This window comes from Osmia bicornis, chromosome 3 (genome assembly GCF_907164935.1).
Source record: "Osmia bicornis bicornis chromosome 3, iOsmBic2.1, whole genome shotgun sequence".
Classification (NCBI taxonomy): Eukaryota; Metazoa; Arthropoda; class Insecta; order Hymenoptera; family Megachilidae; genus Osmia; species Osmia bicornis.
The window spans coordinates 3,305,573-3,325,046 of NC_060218.1; the positions used below are offsets into that span (position 1 = coordinate 3,305,573).

Genomic DNA, 19,474 nt, shown 5'->3' on the forward strand with positions numbered 1-19,474 from the left:
CGTGTATGCTACGATAGCTATATGGATAAGTACATAATTAAACAATACTGACCATGCATTCATTATTATTAATTTTCGTTCCGTAAAATTGTAGTTGCAATGTGATACACTTCAGAATCTGAAAGGCATAGTTCCTGAAAAATATTATATAAATCAAGTGTGAATTAGTATAGGGAAAGAAATATGTTTGCGATTTTGTTGGCAACCATACTCAACACAATAACCAGTGACTGTAGTCACTGGCATAGATTTAACAATATGGCATCGTATCGAAAGCATCGAAAGGTATAAGACTAGTTGTAGAAGTACCTTGATTGAATGTTATTGATATTATCGTATTGATATAGTAATCGTATGCTCACATAAAGGAAAATGATAGAAAGTATTGTGTAAACTTTAATCAATAAATAGCGCAATAAGTAAACGAAACAATTACGTTGAGTAATTGTAACCTCATTCTGAAAGTTGCGATTTGTGGATTTCTTTGATAGTTCTATTTCTTGGTATAACGGTAAGAACTTAATTTTGTGTAATTTCATTCATCATAGCAATTTTAACTGTTATGGAAATATTAATAAACATATATAAAAATGTTTCTAGTTCTTATACATTGATAACAACTTTTATTAAGTTCTCTATGTAGTAATAAGTTATTTTGTATATCATTTCAGGAATTTACAGAACAAAACACCATGGTTAACGTCAATCCCCGAGTATTTTTTGATATAGAGGTTGGGGGGCTCCCAATGGGACGTATAATATTTGAACTTTTTGCGGACATTTGTCCAATTACATGTGAAAATTTTCGTGCTCTATGTACTGGAGAAAATGGACTTGGCAAAACCACTGGAAAACCTTTACATTATAAAGGAATTGTTTTTCATAGAGTAGTTAAAGATTTTATGATTCAGGGTGGTGATTTTTCAGTAGGTAATGGAACAGGAGGAGAATCAATTTATGGAGGGACATTTGCAGGTAACATTTATAAATATATTTCATTTATTGAAATGGGATTAAAAACATTAATTATGTATAACATTTTAGATGAAAATTTTATAATAAAACATAATAAACCATTTTTATTATCAATGGCAAATCGTGGTAGAGATACAAATGGTTCACAGTTTTTTATGTAAGTATTAATCAACAGGCAATTAGCTAAATTTTTAATGAAATGAACTTTAAATATTTAAAAGTAATTTGTTAGCTCCACAAAAGATAAAAAGAAGTGCAGTATGGTGTGATAAGTTTATAATACATATAATTATTAAAATGTTAAATCATTAATGCATTATACTATTTTCCTGAGAATTTAGTTTGCATGTGATTATTAACAAAAGTGATTAGTTTACTAAAGGTTAATATTCATCGTTGCAAAGAGAATATTTTGTGTATAGATTTTATTTTTTAATATTTCTACTGGCTCAAAATTATTTTTCTCTGCTGACAGATGTATTCTTTGTCAACCTCAAAGGTAAAGGTAATAGGAATTTAATATATATTTATTTTAACATCCTTTCAAGCTAATATGTTTTTTAAATGTGTTTCAAATAAAGAGCAGGTGATATATATTAGATAAATGGAAAAATTGGGTTTGTTAATTACAATAAATTTGTTTATTCTTTTTCAATTGCTACAGTAAAGTCATTCAGTACGTAGCAATTTGTATGAGTTGTATGAATTTTCTGGTGAAAAGTATAGAAGTAAGGATATCTTTGGAGGAATGAATAACTTAGCTATATTTCTGTGTAGTCGTGAGGGAAGGGTCTGCACACCACTACTACAACACAATGACCAATGAAAGCTGGCTCTTTCTGTTCATCTCTCATCCCCTTAATCATATTTTGTTGTTGTAGTACAACACAACCAGCGCCTCACCTCGACAAGTAAGTAGTAGTTGATCAATTCATTATTATAGTGACTTTATACAAGGCGCTTTTTTACATTTAAATTTCAACATCTTAGTGTCCATGTGGTTTTTGGAGAAGTAGTGTCTGGCCAGGAAATTGTTACACATATTGAGGGACTCCCAGTAGATCGTATGTCTCGCCCGTTACAAGATGCTAAGGTTGTAAATTGTGGAGAACTTGTGCTGAAAGTCAAAAGTAAAGGTACATTTTAGTTTTTTTTTTTATTATTACACTTACGAAGATTTGTATTAACATTTTGAAATGTAATTTATTTCTATTTACAGCAAAAAAACATGAAGCAAAGGAAAGCAGTTCGTCCGAGTCAGATTCTGATTCATTCACAGAAAAGCCTAAAAAGAAAAAGAAAGTCAAGAAAAAGTACGGTATCGACCAAAATTCATATTTTAAAATCATTCTATTGATAAAAACATAATATTAATCATTATTTGTTACAGTAAAAAAAGAGCGAAATCAGAAGATGGCGAAATTCAAGATTCGAACGAGGATGATCTCGGGAAACCTCATCCACTTGTTTCAGTGACAAAAATTGATCCCGATGAAATTCCTGAGGTGCCAGCGAATAAATTTCTATATAGAGCGGGGCCTACTAATAATGCAAATCAAAAAGAATTTAGACAACATTATGGAAGAGATCGGGTACGGTCGCATAGAAAAACTGGTCGCGTATTTAAAGGAAGAGGAATATTCGTAAGTATTTGTGTACAATATATGAAACATGGTATGTATAAAGTTTACAAATATCGTTACATATCATTATACAAGTTTTTATGTTTAAATATGACGATTTTTGTGTGTAATAACGATTTAATGTATGTAAATAAATTTACAGCGATATCATACACCCTCTCGTAGCCGTTCAAGAAGTGTTACACCACCTCACTGGAAACAAGCTCAAAATCGCACTATTAAATTACACGAGTTTCAGGTATCATATAATAACATTGAATTGTATGCATTTTATACGTTTTAAGTATATTTTGCGTGCTTCAATTTTATGTTATAGAAATTGGAAAAAGAACGTATGAAGAAGGAGGAAGAACTGAAGAAACGGGAAGCTGATAGAATTAAAAAGTTCAGTGAAAATCCTGATGAAGAAAACCAGATGATGGATAAATTCGACGCCGAAGCACCTATATGCGAAGATTTAGAAAATAAAGAAAATGATCAGTCAGATGATAAAAAGGATGGCAATAAAAGCGTGGAACAGGACCAAGAACATTTGAATACTAATTTAAATGTTATTGATACTATGATGAAAGAGAAAATAGATGGAAAGAACAAGAACGAAAAATTAATGAAACGTGATTCACACCGGTCGTATGGTGACAGATCATCACGACGCGATTCACGGGATAGGAGCAGAAGGCGTGGTAGTGGTCGTTCAAGATCCCGAGATCGACGAAGGTCTCGGGACAGAGATTATGATCGTAGGAACAGTCGTGACAGAAGAAACAGAAGAAACTATTATCCGCGAAGACGAGATTCCTACAGAATGAACAGACCTGGTAGAGATAATTACAGATATTATGATAGGCGTAATGATTATAGAAGAACGAATAATTCCAACTTCAATTATGACACAGATATGAATACGTCACGTTATGATAAAAACCGAAGGAAAAGTGATAACACCTCGGACTCTAACAATCAACCAAAATTCAAACGTCGCTCACGTTCAACTAGTTCTAGTAGTCAACACTCCAAAGATTAAGATGCATTGTTCTTTTGTTTCTTTCTTTTGCATAATACAGGAAAAATATAATTTATGTAGTAAGCTATATATTTTATTTTTTCAAATTTTTTATTTGAATTTGTTTTTAAATACTATATGACTCTATATAAAAGTGACTATTTAAGTAATATTGGTTGCAATGTTTGAATTAAAAATTCAATTTTTTAGAAGTTGAAATTATTTAATGATACAATTTTTTGAACTTTCAGTTATGCACTGCTTTCAAGCAAACATAAGCTATATAACGAATGTAATGAATTTATCTGTATATCATAATACTGTAAATTAAAAATACTTTTATAGTAAGTTATAATATATACTTATAAGTTATGTTTGAATTGTTCTTTATAAGCATTCTGTGCTTTTTCAATATTTGTATACAAAAGTACTGAGGAAATTCAAACATAAGTTCTAAATAAGATTTCAGTTTTAGGTATTTACAAAAGTTCATCAGTATCATAAACCATGAATAATATTTTCCTTTCTTATAATTTAAGAAAGTATTTGTATTCATATGTTGTATAATCATCATTTAAAATAAAAATCTACTACACGGTTCATAAAATTAATGTTATATTTTCTTACAAATTTCCTCATCATTCATAATTTTTCATACGATAGTCTGAAAGTTCTTGTAGCTATTTCAGACTGGTCTTTTGTATTGGTACCATCAATGGCATGAAATTGGCCACGTATAAACTTCGTTTTGATTGGTTTTTAAAACTTGTTTACGTTAGAAATTGTGATTTTAAATGTAATGCAAATTGACAGCATACATTTAGAGTTACCAGTGAAGTTTACCTAAATTTGTTACAATGGTACGATATGCTGCGCTTAAGGGTTTATATGATTTGGAGAAAACTATCGGGAGTGGAGGTTTTGCAAAAGTTAAGCTTGCTACCCACATAGCAACCGGCGAAAAAGTTGCTATTAAAATCATGGATAAAACTGCATTAGGCGTAAGTGATTTTTAATACTTAATAAATTTGCATAATTCTGATTTATAAATAAATTTTCGAATCCTTAGGATGACTTACCAAGAGTTAAATTGGAAGTTGAAGCATTAAAAACTCTATTGCATCAACACATATGTAGATTATATCAAGTAATAGAAACAGAAAGCCACTACTTTATGGTAATAGAATATTGTTCAGGTGGAGAACTGTTTGATCATATAGGTAATTTGATTTATATTTTATATTCTTTGCGGTGTTAAACAGAAGATTATTCAATTATTTTCATTTGTAGTTGAAAAAAATAGGCTTACTGAAACAGAGTCACGAAAATTTTTTCGTCAAATTGTCTCTGCAGTAGCTTATTTACATAGTTTAGGGTATGCTCATCGTGATTTAAAACCAGTAAGTTACATTTCTCTTCCCTGATTAAATCTTTGTATAAATGGTAAGAGATGTTATTTTGTACCTAGGAAAATGTTCTGCTTGATAGGGAAGAAAATTTAAAACTTATAGATTTTGGATTATGTGCTAAACCAAAAAATGGAATTGAATCACATTTACAAACTTCTTGTGGCTCTCCAACGTATGCTGCACCAGAACTTATATTAGGAAGAAAATATTTAGGTATATAGTATGTTTTTCATTTTATTAAATGCTATAGTAAAAATGATTTTATTATATTTGTTTTATAGGTTCAGAAGTAGATATTTGGAGTATGGGAGTCCTTCTTTATGCATTGCTTTGTGGTTTCTTGCCTTTTGATGATAATAGCATAGAGAGCTTGTACAGAAAAATTCTTGTAAGGTTCATGAGTTTAATCAGTTACATTGAGAAAGGTATTAATGATAGTTTAATTTTAGAGTGGCAAATATGATGAACCAAATTGGTTATCAAGCAGTAGTAAAAGATTGATACGAGCAATGTTACAAACAGATCCAAAAAAGAGAATTACTATTCAAGAATTGTGCAATCATCCATGGATTACAGCTGGATTCCTTAATCCTGTTTCTTTTATTCATAAGACTAATGTAAAAAATCTTGTTACTCTTTTTTAATATATACATGTTTTTATGTTCTAATAAAACGAATGCGTTTACAGTTTGAAAAAGATGATGATGTGTTAAGTACTATGTCTGCAATATGTAATGAACATGCTTCAGAAATATGGAAGAAACTAGTAAAAAGCGGTCGAACTGATTACAGAACTGCCACATATCTTTTACTTTTAGACAGAAAACTCCGTGGACTTTCACTTAGAATATCATCTTCTGCAAAGTCTCATTTCAGAGCTGAGGTAGTATATTGTGTATTAAATATATCTTCAGCAATATTTTAATTTTACTTTTCATTTTTGTTTTATTTATAGCGTGGAGGAGGAATAAATAATATTATAACGAAACTTGATTATTCTCCAAGAAGTAGATTTGGTAAGAAGTCACCAGTAGTGGATACCACTTACAATGTCCTACCAAAAACACCTGAAAATGGTAAGCCATAATTGTTTCTCCAAATATATATAATGCAAAGTTGTTAATATCTTATTTTCATGTAGCTGACAATTTTATGGAACCACATGTACCTGGTAGAAAACGACTTCGCAGTAAAGATGTAGATGATGCATATTCTCCTGGTATGTTTTGTAAAATTGTATTAATTATTGATGCCCTGAAACATTTCTCCTCAACATTTTTAAGAATTATTCTATGTTACATTAAATTTTATTTATAGTAGACATCCCATTTCATTAAAGAACTTTTAGATCTACTTGTGTTCTATTATAGCTATGGTACTTAGTTTTATAATATATTTTCTAAAGTTTACTTCTAATTAGGTGATGCTAGCCACCTAATTAGAAACTTTAATGAAAGTTTCCAAGTGCCATAAATTGCAGTAGTTCTGTGAAAAGCAGATAATTAGTCAGATGAGAGCAACGACTTGTGAACAAACACAATTTGGAGTTACAAATAGCTATGTGTAAGAATTCTTTATCCCATCCCCTTGTAAAAGGTATAATACCTTTCTACCATTCCTTATCTCCGTTCTTTTTGACTTTTATTTATCCATGTTTTTACCTTAATTCAAATGTTATGAAATTTACATAATTACAAATAAAGTATTAATTACAGTTCCTGCAAAAAGAGTTGCAGAAAAAGATAGGCTTGTTTCTACCCCAACTAATACACCGGTATCCGATACAAGGTATGTTCATAGTAATGACGGTATAAGCATCGATTAAATAATGCAACTGAATATAAGTATTTTTTAGAGGATCTCAATCATCCACACCAGGAAGTGCAAGAAAAGTAATGATGGGTTTAGAGCGAGGTCTAAATCGTGTACGCTGTGTTCTTACGCCTAAAAGGCGCGTTAAGAATGAAAATATTGATCCTGATCAACCAAACATACTTTCTGGAAAAGTTTGTATCCAGTTATTTATACGATGTTCATAATTTTAAACTAAACTCTAACAATTTCTTAATTATTTTTCAAGGGTCTTTGTAATGTGTCTTCAACATCCAGCGACGATCCGAAATATGTTCTATCGCAATTACGTCGAGCACTTCGCCGTAAAGGAATAATGTGTCATCAAAAAGGGTAATGTTAAGGTATTATCAAAAATTTGAAATAAGTATAAATAACTGTATTATATTTGTAGGTTTATCCTTCAAGGAGAAACAGAAGATTGTACCGACGATGATAAAGATACGGTACGGCCATTTTCTTCGAGAAACGCCTGCTCCTTCGAGTTAGAAGTTTGTTTATTGGAAGGCGTTTCGAGCGATAAATTAGTCGGTATTCGAAGGAAAAGATTAAAGGGTAACGCGTGGGTGTATAAACGAGTATGCGAAGAAGTTCTTGCTCTGGCAGCCGAGGATCTCCCCACGGAATCGGAAGGTTCGACAGAATCAAAATGTCCAATTTGAAGTATTGAACAGCTGTAGTATTCAGCTGCTCTGATCTCCATTAATTATGTTAAATAGAATTTATATTTGTAACACAAAAGAAATGATCAGTTCCGAATGCGAACTTCCAGCAGATACGTTTACAACAGCATTATATCAGTAACATATCTGTACCGCTATGCATTTGTAAACTATATTTTCTTCGTAGAAGAAATAATTATAGGAGAAATATACACATTAAACAGTAAATATTTCTCTAAATATATCTATAAATTTGATAAAAATTAGGATTAATCAATTGTGTAATATTGTTCATACACTTAGGGATTAATATAGGGCTAGCAATGAGATGGTAATTAAAATATATATTTTATAGATCTCTGAAACTAATGAAAATAAAAATGAAATATTGTATATTTTCACAAATGAAAGTAATAATTCACATAATTTTTTTAAACCTATATTTCTTAGACAAAGTAATTTGAAGCAAATGGATCGTCGAACATGGCACAAAGAAACTTCTTACAAAAGAATACTCTGTTACGAGTCTCAGCCTTTTCTACTGGAATATGTAAAGCCCCATTTCGCGTTTACACCATGGATATAAAATATCGCGGCTCGTTTGAACCGTGGCATCTGTTCGAGGCTGAGCATGGACAAGAGAAGTTATAAAATCACCACAAATCGATCAGCATAAAGTGGAGCCGCGCGTGCACTGCGCTTTATGGCAACCGAACCGACCTTTTATCTTTGCCCGCTCACATAATCGTTGGCCCTTGCTCGTAGGTATTCTTGGTCAGTCTATTCTGCCAAGGATCGATCTGTACGCTCTTTTTTTCCTGAACATCGATCGAAACAAAGCCAGATCCGCAGACAATTGAGTTGTTCCGTTGAAAAGACGTAAAACCAAGAATGAAGACAATCTACATTTAAGAATCACAAATTTCAAGAATCTGAATCGTTTACCTATACATAAACTTTCCAATGATTTGTTTTCGAATTAGAAATCTTAATTTATTGTTAATAACCGAGTGGTTTGTAATAAATAATAACGCGGATAGGGTACGTGTTGTAAGCGTTAGTTATCGATTAATTAAACACGTAATTTCGTGAAATTAATCAAACAGCGCGAAGACAAAAAGTAAGGACAACCGTATAAATGAAGCAACCGTGCAAGATGTACACCTAAGTCGTTCGTACATAAATTACAATTAACCGTAGCATAGGCGCACTTGCGTGAGCGCATGCACGTGCAACTTACGGTATTAAATTCATCCTGCATTTTATCGAGAACGATGAATAACGTTTGCTAGCATAGGATGAGGTGTTCGTATTCGAACCCCTTTTGAACGACTTTTATATATCTCTTACAATCGGAGATATTTGCAGGCTAATAATTAAGCCTGTCTAACGATTATTACGATGCGATTTGCATAACGAAAGGCTCGCGGTAACGTGTAATTTCTGGAGGATGGAATTTTTAAAAAGTTCAATTTACGATATCTTATTAAATATAAAGAAAAATTGAACCTGCCTTGAAAAGATGTTCGTCAGGGGCCGATTGGGACTTAAATTTTTACCGCGAGATTAACAATATGATTAAATCTCTTATATCAATTTAATTTAATTAATTGGGCTTGAAATTCCTAACGGACCACCGGGAATTAAAGAGTTCGTTCATGGATATTTGTGAACTTAAAAAATATAGGAGGATTCATATTTCTTCCGTTATAAAAGCTAACAAATCTTTCGAATTTTTATAAAAATTCTACGCCTCTGGCATGAATATGAAATCGGAACCATGCGGTAATGGAATAAATTAAAATATGAATTCGATGCACGCGAACAGGTACCCAGGGATACCTTATCGAACCATCGAATTACATGCTTAACGTTTCATCGTTACGCTTGTTCAGGATGCGAGTCCTGGCGCGGATGTACGTGTACGTTATCCACCACGTGCCCTTAGTTCTCGCCAATGGATCGAGTGTCGTACACCGGCTCGTACCAATTACCGTCTGGCCGCCGGTTAATTAAGGATTGGGGCAATGAGGCCCAGCGATGCAGTTTCCGCGATAATGATTATCTGCGACGGTAATTGAGCGAGCTGCTACGCCACCGAGCAAATAGAAACACTTGGGGATAAAGAGGAACAAAAATTTTATTTTTGTGAAAAAACAAAAAGGTAATAAATTTTTATATTTTTGTTTTTTTAGTTTAGCGTTTAAAACAGTTACTGCTTCTACTTTCTCCTTAATGTTATTCATTTCGTAGCTACATTTGACCCTAAACAGGTGGAGAACATCCGGCAGGAGACTAAAGGAAATGAGACCATTAACGTCTTTATAAGGGACGAAGAAAGAGGGAGAGAACCGATCGATTAAAATAAATTTTGAGAATTTATATCATTGAAAGTTCAACAATATATATAATTGAATTTGATTGTTCTAATTATAAATCCAGGTTAAATTAACAAGTATCGTGCCTCGTGAAATTTCACGTTTGAAAGCAGGTCCAATTACAGTACAATTACATTAACCACTTTCACCTATGAAAATTAAACTAATCAAATTTTTCATGCTTGTACTACCGATGACCCTCGTTAATTATTCATTTTCTACTGAAATAATCAATTTACGGCAGACCTTAATTACTTGTCCAAATAAGGAAGAATACGAAGAAGTTTTCTGAAAACTAGAACCGTGTCCCAAGCAAAGCGTGACGAAAAGTCCAGCGACCGCCATAAATCTCGTATATTCTGTTTCTTATGGCGTACACGGCGGCGGTCAGTTTCCCTCGGCGTCTAAGAAAAGCAATCCGTTCGCTCGCTCGCTCGTTCGTTCGCTCACTCGCTTGCATTAAAGAGCAATTAGCCGCGGCTCGCGAGCACGCTGATGCCCGGAAGCGATAGAAGCGGGCCGCGCGTGCCACCCTTACCTTTTCTTCGTCTACGAGCACGTACCTGTTCGACTTCGCACACACATCTGGCTCTTGACTACAGGTATTCGCCTCGAGGCTACCAGAACTTACCCTGACTCTTTCAGAATTATTTAACGTTATTGGAATCCTTCGATAATGTCAAATAAAAATTTATTTCTGTTCTTAGAAACGTTGAAAAATTGAAACTTTTAAAATAACAATTTCTATCTTGTTAAAATTCTAGAAATTCAAACATTTTCTCTGAAGCTTTATTTAGAGTATCATAACAAGTCAACGTCATTAATAAAAATTCACTGTTTCCAAGTAGAACGGAACGCCAGCTAGACGACATGAAATATCACACACAAGATACACGAGATTTTCTTTTGCTACTCGGTACGATGTAATCCAAAAGTCGTGGATGGTTGTGCAGCTTGCACACGGAAGGAAGGAAGGAAGGAAGGAAGGAACGGCGAGGAGTGCTAATCATCCGGTTTACCCACCCTCTCTTTTCGGGTCAGAGACGCTTGTTTATTTGGCCTGGTTGCGAAAGGGGATAACGTTGGCAGCAAAAATAAAGGGCAGAAAGCTCGATTCGCCGAGGCATGACCAGTCGAGTCCAGCAGAAGCTCATACATATGTAGACGAGCCGGCCCGGACACAGAGAGGCCATGGGGGAGGACCCTCCGGAAAAATGAATATGCAACCCCGTACAGGGTATTATTTTAGAAAATTTACTATCCTACCCAGGTATTATGTACTTTTCCGTCGTCCGTTCTCGACGAGAACCGAGGAGGCCATGCTTAACGAGACGAATGCGTCTTATGCACCGACATGATTTTTTCATTAACCGCATTACATTATTGGTGTAATAATTTTATAACTCGAAAGGGAGGGTTCCTTATTAGAAATTAAACTTAGAAATGAACAATTCAGTGTTAGCCTTCGTTCGTCTTTCATGGAGTTGGTGCGACTCGGGGCTGCTATAAAATTGTAGCCCCTTATCGTCGCAGAGGAAACGAAACATTAAATCGACTCCGACAGAGGGGGCGGGCTGTTTCGGTGGGTGCGTCTGAGATTTCCTGTGTGGACTCTGGATGCTAGGAAGGATGACTTCCTACCTAGTGTACAGGGCGCGTCCATCGTCCACGGTGGCGTCATTCAGCTAGATTTATTCGATTTAACAAGGGAACGAGTAACAAGAATTTTAAGATATATTTTTCAAATTTCATATTATTTTCTGATTTTCATTTAGCTATAGCGTGTCTGACCAGTGCACGGTAATACCACTGTGTAATGGCAAATTAATTCGATCATTCGCGTTAATTAAGACGGGTGGTACAAGTCATCCAGTAACGAAGACAAGTTAGTTTCTGATGTATCACAATCCGGTCGGAAGATTTTTCTTGTTTTTCGTGCAGCGAAACGCAACGGTTTTGCCAGTAATATCAGACAATATCTAAACAACTTTATCATTAATGCAGCAGTGGCACCGCATTACTAGGAATTTGTATATAATGGTGCTATGTACATATGTAATGCGGCAGCCCACACATAATGGCGATATCATAAGATACGAGCCAATAGCGGCAATTGTATGGAAATATGTATCTATGAATGAAGACACTTTCATTTATGAAACCAGATACTTATGTACCGGACACGGGCGTTGTAACATCCTGCTATTATGTGTCCTTACCTACTCGACCCATCCTCCTCTCTTTCTATCTTTTTCTCTCTCACTTTGTACACCCATCTTCGGCTACCGTAATACATTTTTGCAAGTTTTTAAAATATTTTATTAATTCAAAGGGGATTGCTTAAAAACTTCCACGGAAGAAGATTAGATTTTAAGAAATTAAGGAGAAGGGTGGAAATTTCAGATTGGGCACCTTTGTTAAATCTCCAAATTTTCTAAAATCCAAATTGCTTATTAGATAATTGGAATTCACCCCCTGTTGTTTGGTTTAGTAGCGAAAGATTCAGCAGAATGCTCAATGAACAATCATGCTCATTGTAATCTTTTCCTTTTGCGCTGTTCATTCAAGGGACGACGGTGGACACGTGAATCGAACGATCACGTTGTCGTCTGGACACGCAAGGTTCCTTCGGTTGGCGAAACCGACAAGCTAGAAAGGGACGAGCAGCAACCCTTCATCGGAGGAGGAAGAAGGTTGGCGAAAGAGGCGAAGTTGGAGGAGAAGGGAAAGGAAAGAACGAGGCTGAATGCGGTGACTGTGACGCTTTCCGGTCAGGTGCCGCCCTGACGATCCTTCTCCTTCCAACTTCCATTTTGATCCGCTCATTCACTTACTTTTACCCTCTTCGCTTCGCTCGAGACAAGAAAGAAGCGGGCATGGAAGAAACTGGAAATTAAAAACTTTCGAAATCGTTGTTCTGGCAAGAAATATGAAGAAAATTAATTTGAACGGTCAGTGAGGAAATTATTTCGATGGTTGGTGTCAGGAAGAAGATAGCTAACGTTCTTTTTTTTTCTATTCGCAGCGTTATTACCGGTGTAATTATCGCGTTGCCTCGGGAGGCCATTGTCACAATGGGTGTCCGGAGTTTCCCTACGATTATCATACCGAAAATCTCTTCGTGGCCAACCAACTCCTCGCCAGCTTCCTGCCGGCGACGGACGATGATTATTTATCGCAACAGCACCGTAAATTCTGTTAGAAACAGGAAAAATTAGCGGAAAGGAAGGTAGTTGTTGTCTTTATATAAATTTTCATCATTTCTTTTCGATTTGAAATAATCCTGGCTGTATCGGATAAAACATTAACCGTGATACGAAATTAAGGTAAAATTTTCGAGAATGAAGGAGGTATTCTTAAATCATGATTCGGGTCGCATCGTCGTGGCGAACAGCGCGATAATCTTCACCTCGTCGTAGTTTCTACGCGATTATCCTACCGAAAAATCTCTTTCTCTTTGCTTTCTGTTCCCTCGCCGGTCGCCATCGACTTCCTGTGCCCGCCGGGTGGACAATGACCAGCACTTGCCGCAATGGCAACGGGGCAGACGCGTTCCTAATATCTGCTTGGCCGATCTAGTTCGCGGAAGCCGGCAATACCTGTGCATAAACGTACGTGCACGCGCTCGAACGTTCGCCGACGAATACACGCGAAACCTCCGTCCATAAGCATCGTATCCGTGTGCATGCAATCCGCGCCGTTCTTCTTTCTTTCCTCTCCTTCCTGTTTCCTTCGATTCGCCCGAAGAACGACACACGGCTTTCCTTACTTCAATTCCATTTTTTTTTTTTTCATATTGTTGTTTCTAAGCCATTGAAATGGTATTCGATGCATTCAAGTTTGATTGTCTTAAAATTATTCAAAGCTTAAAAAAAAAAAATTATTATCCTTCATTTCCTAGAGCATGTACCCCCACACGAGCACGGACACGCGTGACGCGTACACTCTTGAAGACGACTCGTGCTGTCTCGCGACGAGGGGGAGCTCCATATAGAACAGGGGAGTGGAGGAGAAGAACTCCAGAGAGGGTTTCTGGAAGGAGGATATGATGGCTCGTGGCGTTATGCTCCGCGAGCTGTTATGCTCCTCGAGCACCATCGGACCATAAGCGAGGCTACTTCGCTCCCGTACGCTCCGCGCAACAGCCGCCACGTTTCTTGTTATATTAGCGCATCGGCGTCGCTCGAATAAAGTCAAGAAATTAAATTCTGCGTCTGTGATCCTCGCAATTTTTATTTTTCTATTTTCTATGTTTTCTTTCGGAATTTTCCTTTGATTCGACGTCACGGATTTTTGGACCACCCTTCAACCCTGTCTGCCATTCAACCCTGTCTGCCATTCAACGGCACAAAGTGTACTGCACTCATAGTCTTTGGAAAATTGATTCAATAACCTAATTAAGAGAAAGATGCCATCCACCCCTTTAACTATTTTCTAATTATCTGCACATCGTAGAATTCACCCCTTCTTTAATATAACCATGCTCCTAGGAAAAGGATATTTCAAGCAGTAGAATTCATGAAAGTAGACGCCAATGGATCTAGGCACGAGCCACGAGTGTGCGTCGAATATGCCTGGCAGTCTCTGACCCGCAGTTCCTCTTGGGGTACAGTGTTCCGGGGAGGTGGAGGTGGAGGAACAACAACGGCAGCAGGAGAAGGAAGAAGATGGTAGCGAGAGACGAAGAAGAGGAAAGGGGGTGTGTTTGGCGCTCAGCATGCGTAAGGAACGTTGAGGCATTATGCACGGGCCCGTAAGGCCGGACTGAAACGAGCGAATAAGAAAGTAGTTAAGGCCTCGACTGGCGGAGGTGGTTGTACGGATCGAGGAGGCATTAGTTGAAGGAAGAGGAGAGGTTCGACAGGGGAGAGGCTTGCCACGCGCTACCTGTCTCTCCTCTCTCTTCTGAATCACCTCCTGCCTCTCCTACACCGTCACTTCCTCCTCCCTCTTCGAACGATCATCGTTCCACTCTTTTTAATATTCTTTTTTTCTTTTCTGCCGATCCTCTTTCTCTTTGCCATTTTACTAATCAATTTTGCAATTATTGATTACTAATTTTCTTTCGTACTTTTTTGTTTCTTTACATCCCCTAGCCTCTGCGTTCGCATCAGTTGATTTTGAAGTTATTGAAAATCTCTTATTTCATTAGCGATACTAGAACAGCTTTCGTTCAATCTCATTTTTCTCGAATTTTCCTTACGTTCCAGATCCCCTACCTCTCTCCTACATTTCACCCCTCTACGTTCACCATGCCGCTTCTTCATTTAGCTCGATCATCCTCCGTGCCGCAATGTGTAACAACGACTCGTCACACTCTGCTTGCCGGCGCACACGATAATTGCCCTCATTATAGTTATTTAAAAAGCGCTGCCGCCTCCTCCGCGGCGATCGAGCCGCGATATAAGGAGGTTCGCGCTCGCGCCAGCGCGAATTAATCGCGGCTAAGAATAAGGTGATGCCAGAGGAGGAGAAAAAGAGAAAGAAAAAAAGAAAATTGCACGCGTACGGTCGTACGCCTGTTTCGTTGTACGATCGTAACTTTGTCGTATTACCATAGGTAGTTTCATTTATTTTCTTCTATTCCTCTCGTTTCCTCCACTGCTCTTCGCTCTTTACCTCCCTCTTTTTCATTATCCACCAGCGAGGCCATTGTTCCGGTTTGAAGGTTTTTAAACGAATACAGCCGTGGTCGGTTCTTCTTGTCCACTGAAGAGAGAGGGGCAACAGATAAGGACGTGATTCTTTTATTAATCTGATTTTATGTATCGCGAAACGGGGATGATTCAACGGCAACTCCGTGATGCAAAAGATTGATGGGGTTTAATTAGCGCGCGTGATCGTAATTATCATGTACGAGGATAGTTTCCCGTAATTGGGCAACTAAATGCGCCGAGACAGATTAATTACGGGAGTTTAGACACGAAGCTTTGGGGATTTTTTATTTAAGGAAACAATTTTATTTCATCCGTGTAATTCTTCAGATTTTTCAACGTTCGTCGTTGTCTTCTTCTTCGATTCCAAACAACTTAGGGATCCTTCTGAATGCCCAGGATGCTTCTGATTTTATGGTCCGGTTGGAATAATGGCGGCGCGTTTTAGACACTTTGCGGGTTATTAACGGTTTGCCGCGAATCACGAGCCGTGCCATATTTGTGTACACATCGAGCACCGCCTCTAACGGTATACACCCGGGTAAATTCTAGATAATTAAACACTATATCGTTGGGTCAACCATGTTCTCCTTCTTTAAGATTAACGAGTCGGATTCATCCTGTATCGAGTCGCCTCCGGCGTTCCATGTGTCTCGTTTATTATTCATATTTCGATTAATTGGATTAGCCTTTCAGTTGATACCTTCGTTAATTTTCTAACAAACGTTTGATCGATCGCTTCAAATTTTCAGTGAAACATGTCTGACTACTTATGGCGATTATGACTACCACAAAAGTCACCGTATTTCGAAAACTAATATTGCAAGAATTTATTTTTTAAAATTTTTCTAATTTGTTACTTTCAAGAGAACATAAACTCGTGTCGTGTTCTAAACGATCCATCTTTGAAATCTGATTTCCTTCCTGGACACTCGCATCAACCTTGCCGCGTAAATCAGACACAGGTTGTATTAAGTAGGTGTTAACAAGTAGAAAGGATCCATAGGAATTCTAGTAATTGATATTTCGAGCGATATTTGATACGCCATTGAATCCTTCATATTTCAGTGCGAGAGGCTCGCGCGGTTTTCGTGTCTGCACATAAATTATTCACGTAGTTTGTGAAGCGAATCTTCTATTCGACTCTAATTTATAATATAACGGGCGACTGTTGTACCGTTGCCTTGAATATTAGCAAACTTTTCCTCGCCTTCGGCACACGATTCCTCGTTCGAGATTAATGGTCGGTATTAAAGAAATTCTTAGCGCATCAATAATCAATCAATTATGTATATTAAATTTGAATTAATGGCAACGCTTACTTTGCGATTCGGAGCCACTGTAAAACGAGGGAATTTCATCCTTCGGTCCTTTTTCACAGAGTGAAGGAATTCTCACGAAGATAAGGAACAAAGTAAAAAAACGGATTCGGATCATCAAGGAACGGGATCAGCCCAGCTTCCGCATTTTTGCCATTCGTTCGAAGCTTATCCGGGCAACATCGTCCTCACGATTTCGACGGACGCGACGCGTGCCGCGCATTTTTACCGATTCTTCCCGTAGAAGAATAAACATACCCATGGGAAAATTGTCAGGATAAAATTCCAGAAAATCGAGCAGCCTAAGTTTGGGAAGGAACACGCGTTTCCGTCATTCGAATTGACATATCGTGTACGGTATAAAATACCTGAAACGAGTATTCGAAATGGCACGGTGATAGAAAAAGGAGGTGGAAGTAAACAGAGCACGGTGAAACTGCGTTTAGCCACGACACCGAAAGAAGCAGGAGCAGCAACATTCCGCAGGGCATAACTTAAGCGAGCCCTGCGCTCACGAAGAGAAGAGACGGGTCACGACGCCATGTGTGCGGCCTTACCAACCACACCCACCACCTATTTATTTATGTCTACCTCACGGCTTTTTGTTCCTACTATCGAGCTTTCATTGCGCCGTTCCAACCGCGAACAATCGAGCCAGCCGCCTTTTCTACCGGAAAAATCTATTCCCGAAGGAATCGTCCTTCCACTCTCTTCGTTTCGAATTATTTGTAAACCGGCACGGCTGCTCCGTTCTCCATAAGACACTGTAGGATTTAAGTAGGATTTATAAGATAATTTTCAGCGCGAAGTAAATTTCAATATTTCTAAAATTAAGGAAATTATAAAAATAGAAAATAGTTCGTAGGGTCACTGACAGCCCTAACTATTTTCTTATTTTTGAGATTCATAGTTAAGAATTTACTATTTGAAGAAACGATCGCAGATATAGAAAAGGGATTTTTCCAATGGTAGCACACTTTGGAGGGTCAAGTCTCGGTTAGCCAGCTTCTAAGACCGCGTGCAATGCCGTTCATGACTTAGCACGGTGCTTGGGTTCGGCTGTGCTTTGGCGGTTCGGCTTGCCTGGACAATGCCGCATTGTTTCATCGTTGTAGCTATCTAGTCGGCACGGTAGCAGGACCGAACGATGTTTATTATCCTGTTGCGCAACAAAACAAAATGCCCCGGTGTTATATTATCCTCCATGGCTTCGTGGTCGAATCAGTTTCCCATATAAAATCCACGGACGACGCGAGTCTCCGTCGTAACTCTGAGCCAGGCACGACGAGCTTCCTCCACGACGTCCTTCGTACCCTCCTGTTCCTGTGGTTTCTTAGAACCCTGGAAAATCCTGTGGAGAAACTCTACTGGAGAACAGGTACAGAATTATCGGCAGGGTTTTAGGTATTTTCATTTTGAACGAGATATCCTTTGGTATCTAATGCTTTTCTAATTTCAAATCGAAGGATTTCTGATGAAAATATGATCCTTGAGGATATCCTTAAGATCTTGATTAGGTAATTCTAATTTTCATAATTTTTCAAGATATCCTTGTCTCTCCTGAATCTCACAGGTCCTTGGAAAATTGTACAACGTTAGATAGAAATCCACTGGAAGGTTTTCCGTCTAATCCTCTGCAATATCGATTTCCTAATATTCCGTTATTGATGTAAAATTTTGCAATGTCCTTTGACGATATCCTTCGTAATTTTCAAACTACACATCAGATAATTAATTATATTCTGTGCCCGAGCTCCATGTTAACGATGATTCCAAAAAATTAGCAGACACGGAGAAGAAAAGAATTAGAAAAGCTTCAGAATCCATTGTCCGAGCGGGTGAAAGCGAGTCGTTTCCAGATTTGATCTTCGATTAGCCTTGGCACGATTCGATGGAAATCAACGCGGTATTCCCTGTTCCTTCTGTTCTCTGTAACTTTTATCTTACACGTGAAAACCGCGTGTCCCACTGAGGGATATGGAAGTTGAGGCACCGTGTACCACCGGCGGGTTTTCTTATTTCCATGAAAATCGGATTTCGACCACAATGCCATTCCGGTGTTTTAAATGCAAATCCGCGAAAGGAAAAACCGTAAGGGCATTATAATTTATATTACTACATGTGGCAGCGGCACTTCCGGCGAGAGAGCATAGGCGCAGTTCCGGTCAGCTCGGCCTGGAGATCCTACATCGCCAGATTATGAGCCCATGCCGCTTTTACAATGGATCGTCTGCCCTGACTCATACGTCAGCGGGAATAATTTTGTTGCCACACACTGGCCATCAGGAAAGGAAGAAAAAAAAAAAAAAGATATCCTCACGATCTCGACGGGGAAATTGTTGCCGGCACGTGTACGATGTTCTCCATAGATTCGTCGGTCGTTTGTTGATGATCGATAACGTTTCTTACCGTACTCGATGGGAAACGGTAAAATTGGATCGTTTACCCCATATTCTGTCGTTTTCAGTCTTTTCTCTTTTATTATATTCGGTCTTACGAAAAATAAATCAGTCTTTATTAATAATTGGATTAATTGGAGTGATTAATTATTCGTTGGATAGCTTTATTTGATATATTTTT

At 37.5% G+C, this 19,474-nt stretch overlaps 2 protein-coding genes across 3 annotated transcripts; both read left to right on the plus strand.

Moving 5' to 3' along the window:
• The first annotated feature begins 24 nt into the window (after positions 1–24).
• LOC114877944 (peptidyl-prolyl cis-trans isomerase cyp11) lies at positions 25–4,228 on the plus strand. 2 transcript variants are annotated; one of them, XM_029191156.2, is made up of 10 exons: positions 25–285; positions 348–511; positions 672–975; positions 1,045–1,132; positions 1,857–1,886; positions 1,966–2,111; positions 2,195–2,288; positions 2,366–2,618; positions 2,761–2,856; positions 2,935–4,228. In XM_029191156.2, exons 3-10 carry the CDS (start codon positions 693–695, stop codon positions 3,640–3,642), a joined length of 1,698 nt encoding a protein of 565 aa, XP_029046989.1. In that variant the 5' UTR covers positions 25–285; positions 348–511; positions 672–692; the 3' UTR covers positions 3,643–4,228. The 2 variants fall into 2 exon arrangements, with proteins under 2 accessions (XP_029046989.1, XP_029046998.1); XM_029191165.2 differs by lacking the exons at positions 25–285; positions 348–511; positions 672–975 and having other exon boundaries at positions 1,753–1,886.
• A 107-nt stretch (positions 4,229–4,335) lies between these two features.
• Positions 4,336–7,845, plus strand: LOC114877939 (maternal embryonic leucine zipper kinase-like). The gene is made up of 13 exons (XM_029191132.2): positions 4,336–4,622; positions 4,691–4,841; positions 4,912–5,021; positions 5,090–5,243; positions 5,312–5,418; positions 5,480–5,647; positions 5,719–5,913; positions 5,986–6,106; positions 6,172–6,249; positions 6,746–6,818; positions 6,886–7,036; positions 7,111–7,214; positions 7,276–7,845. Exons 1-13 carry the CDS (start codon positions 4,479–4,481, stop codon positions 7,541–7,543), a joined length of 1,824 nt encoding a protein of 607 aa, XP_029046965.1. The 5' UTR covers positions 4,336–4,478; the 3' UTR covers positions 7,544–7,845.
• The last annotated feature ends 11,629 nt before the right edge of the window (positions 7,846–19,474 follow it).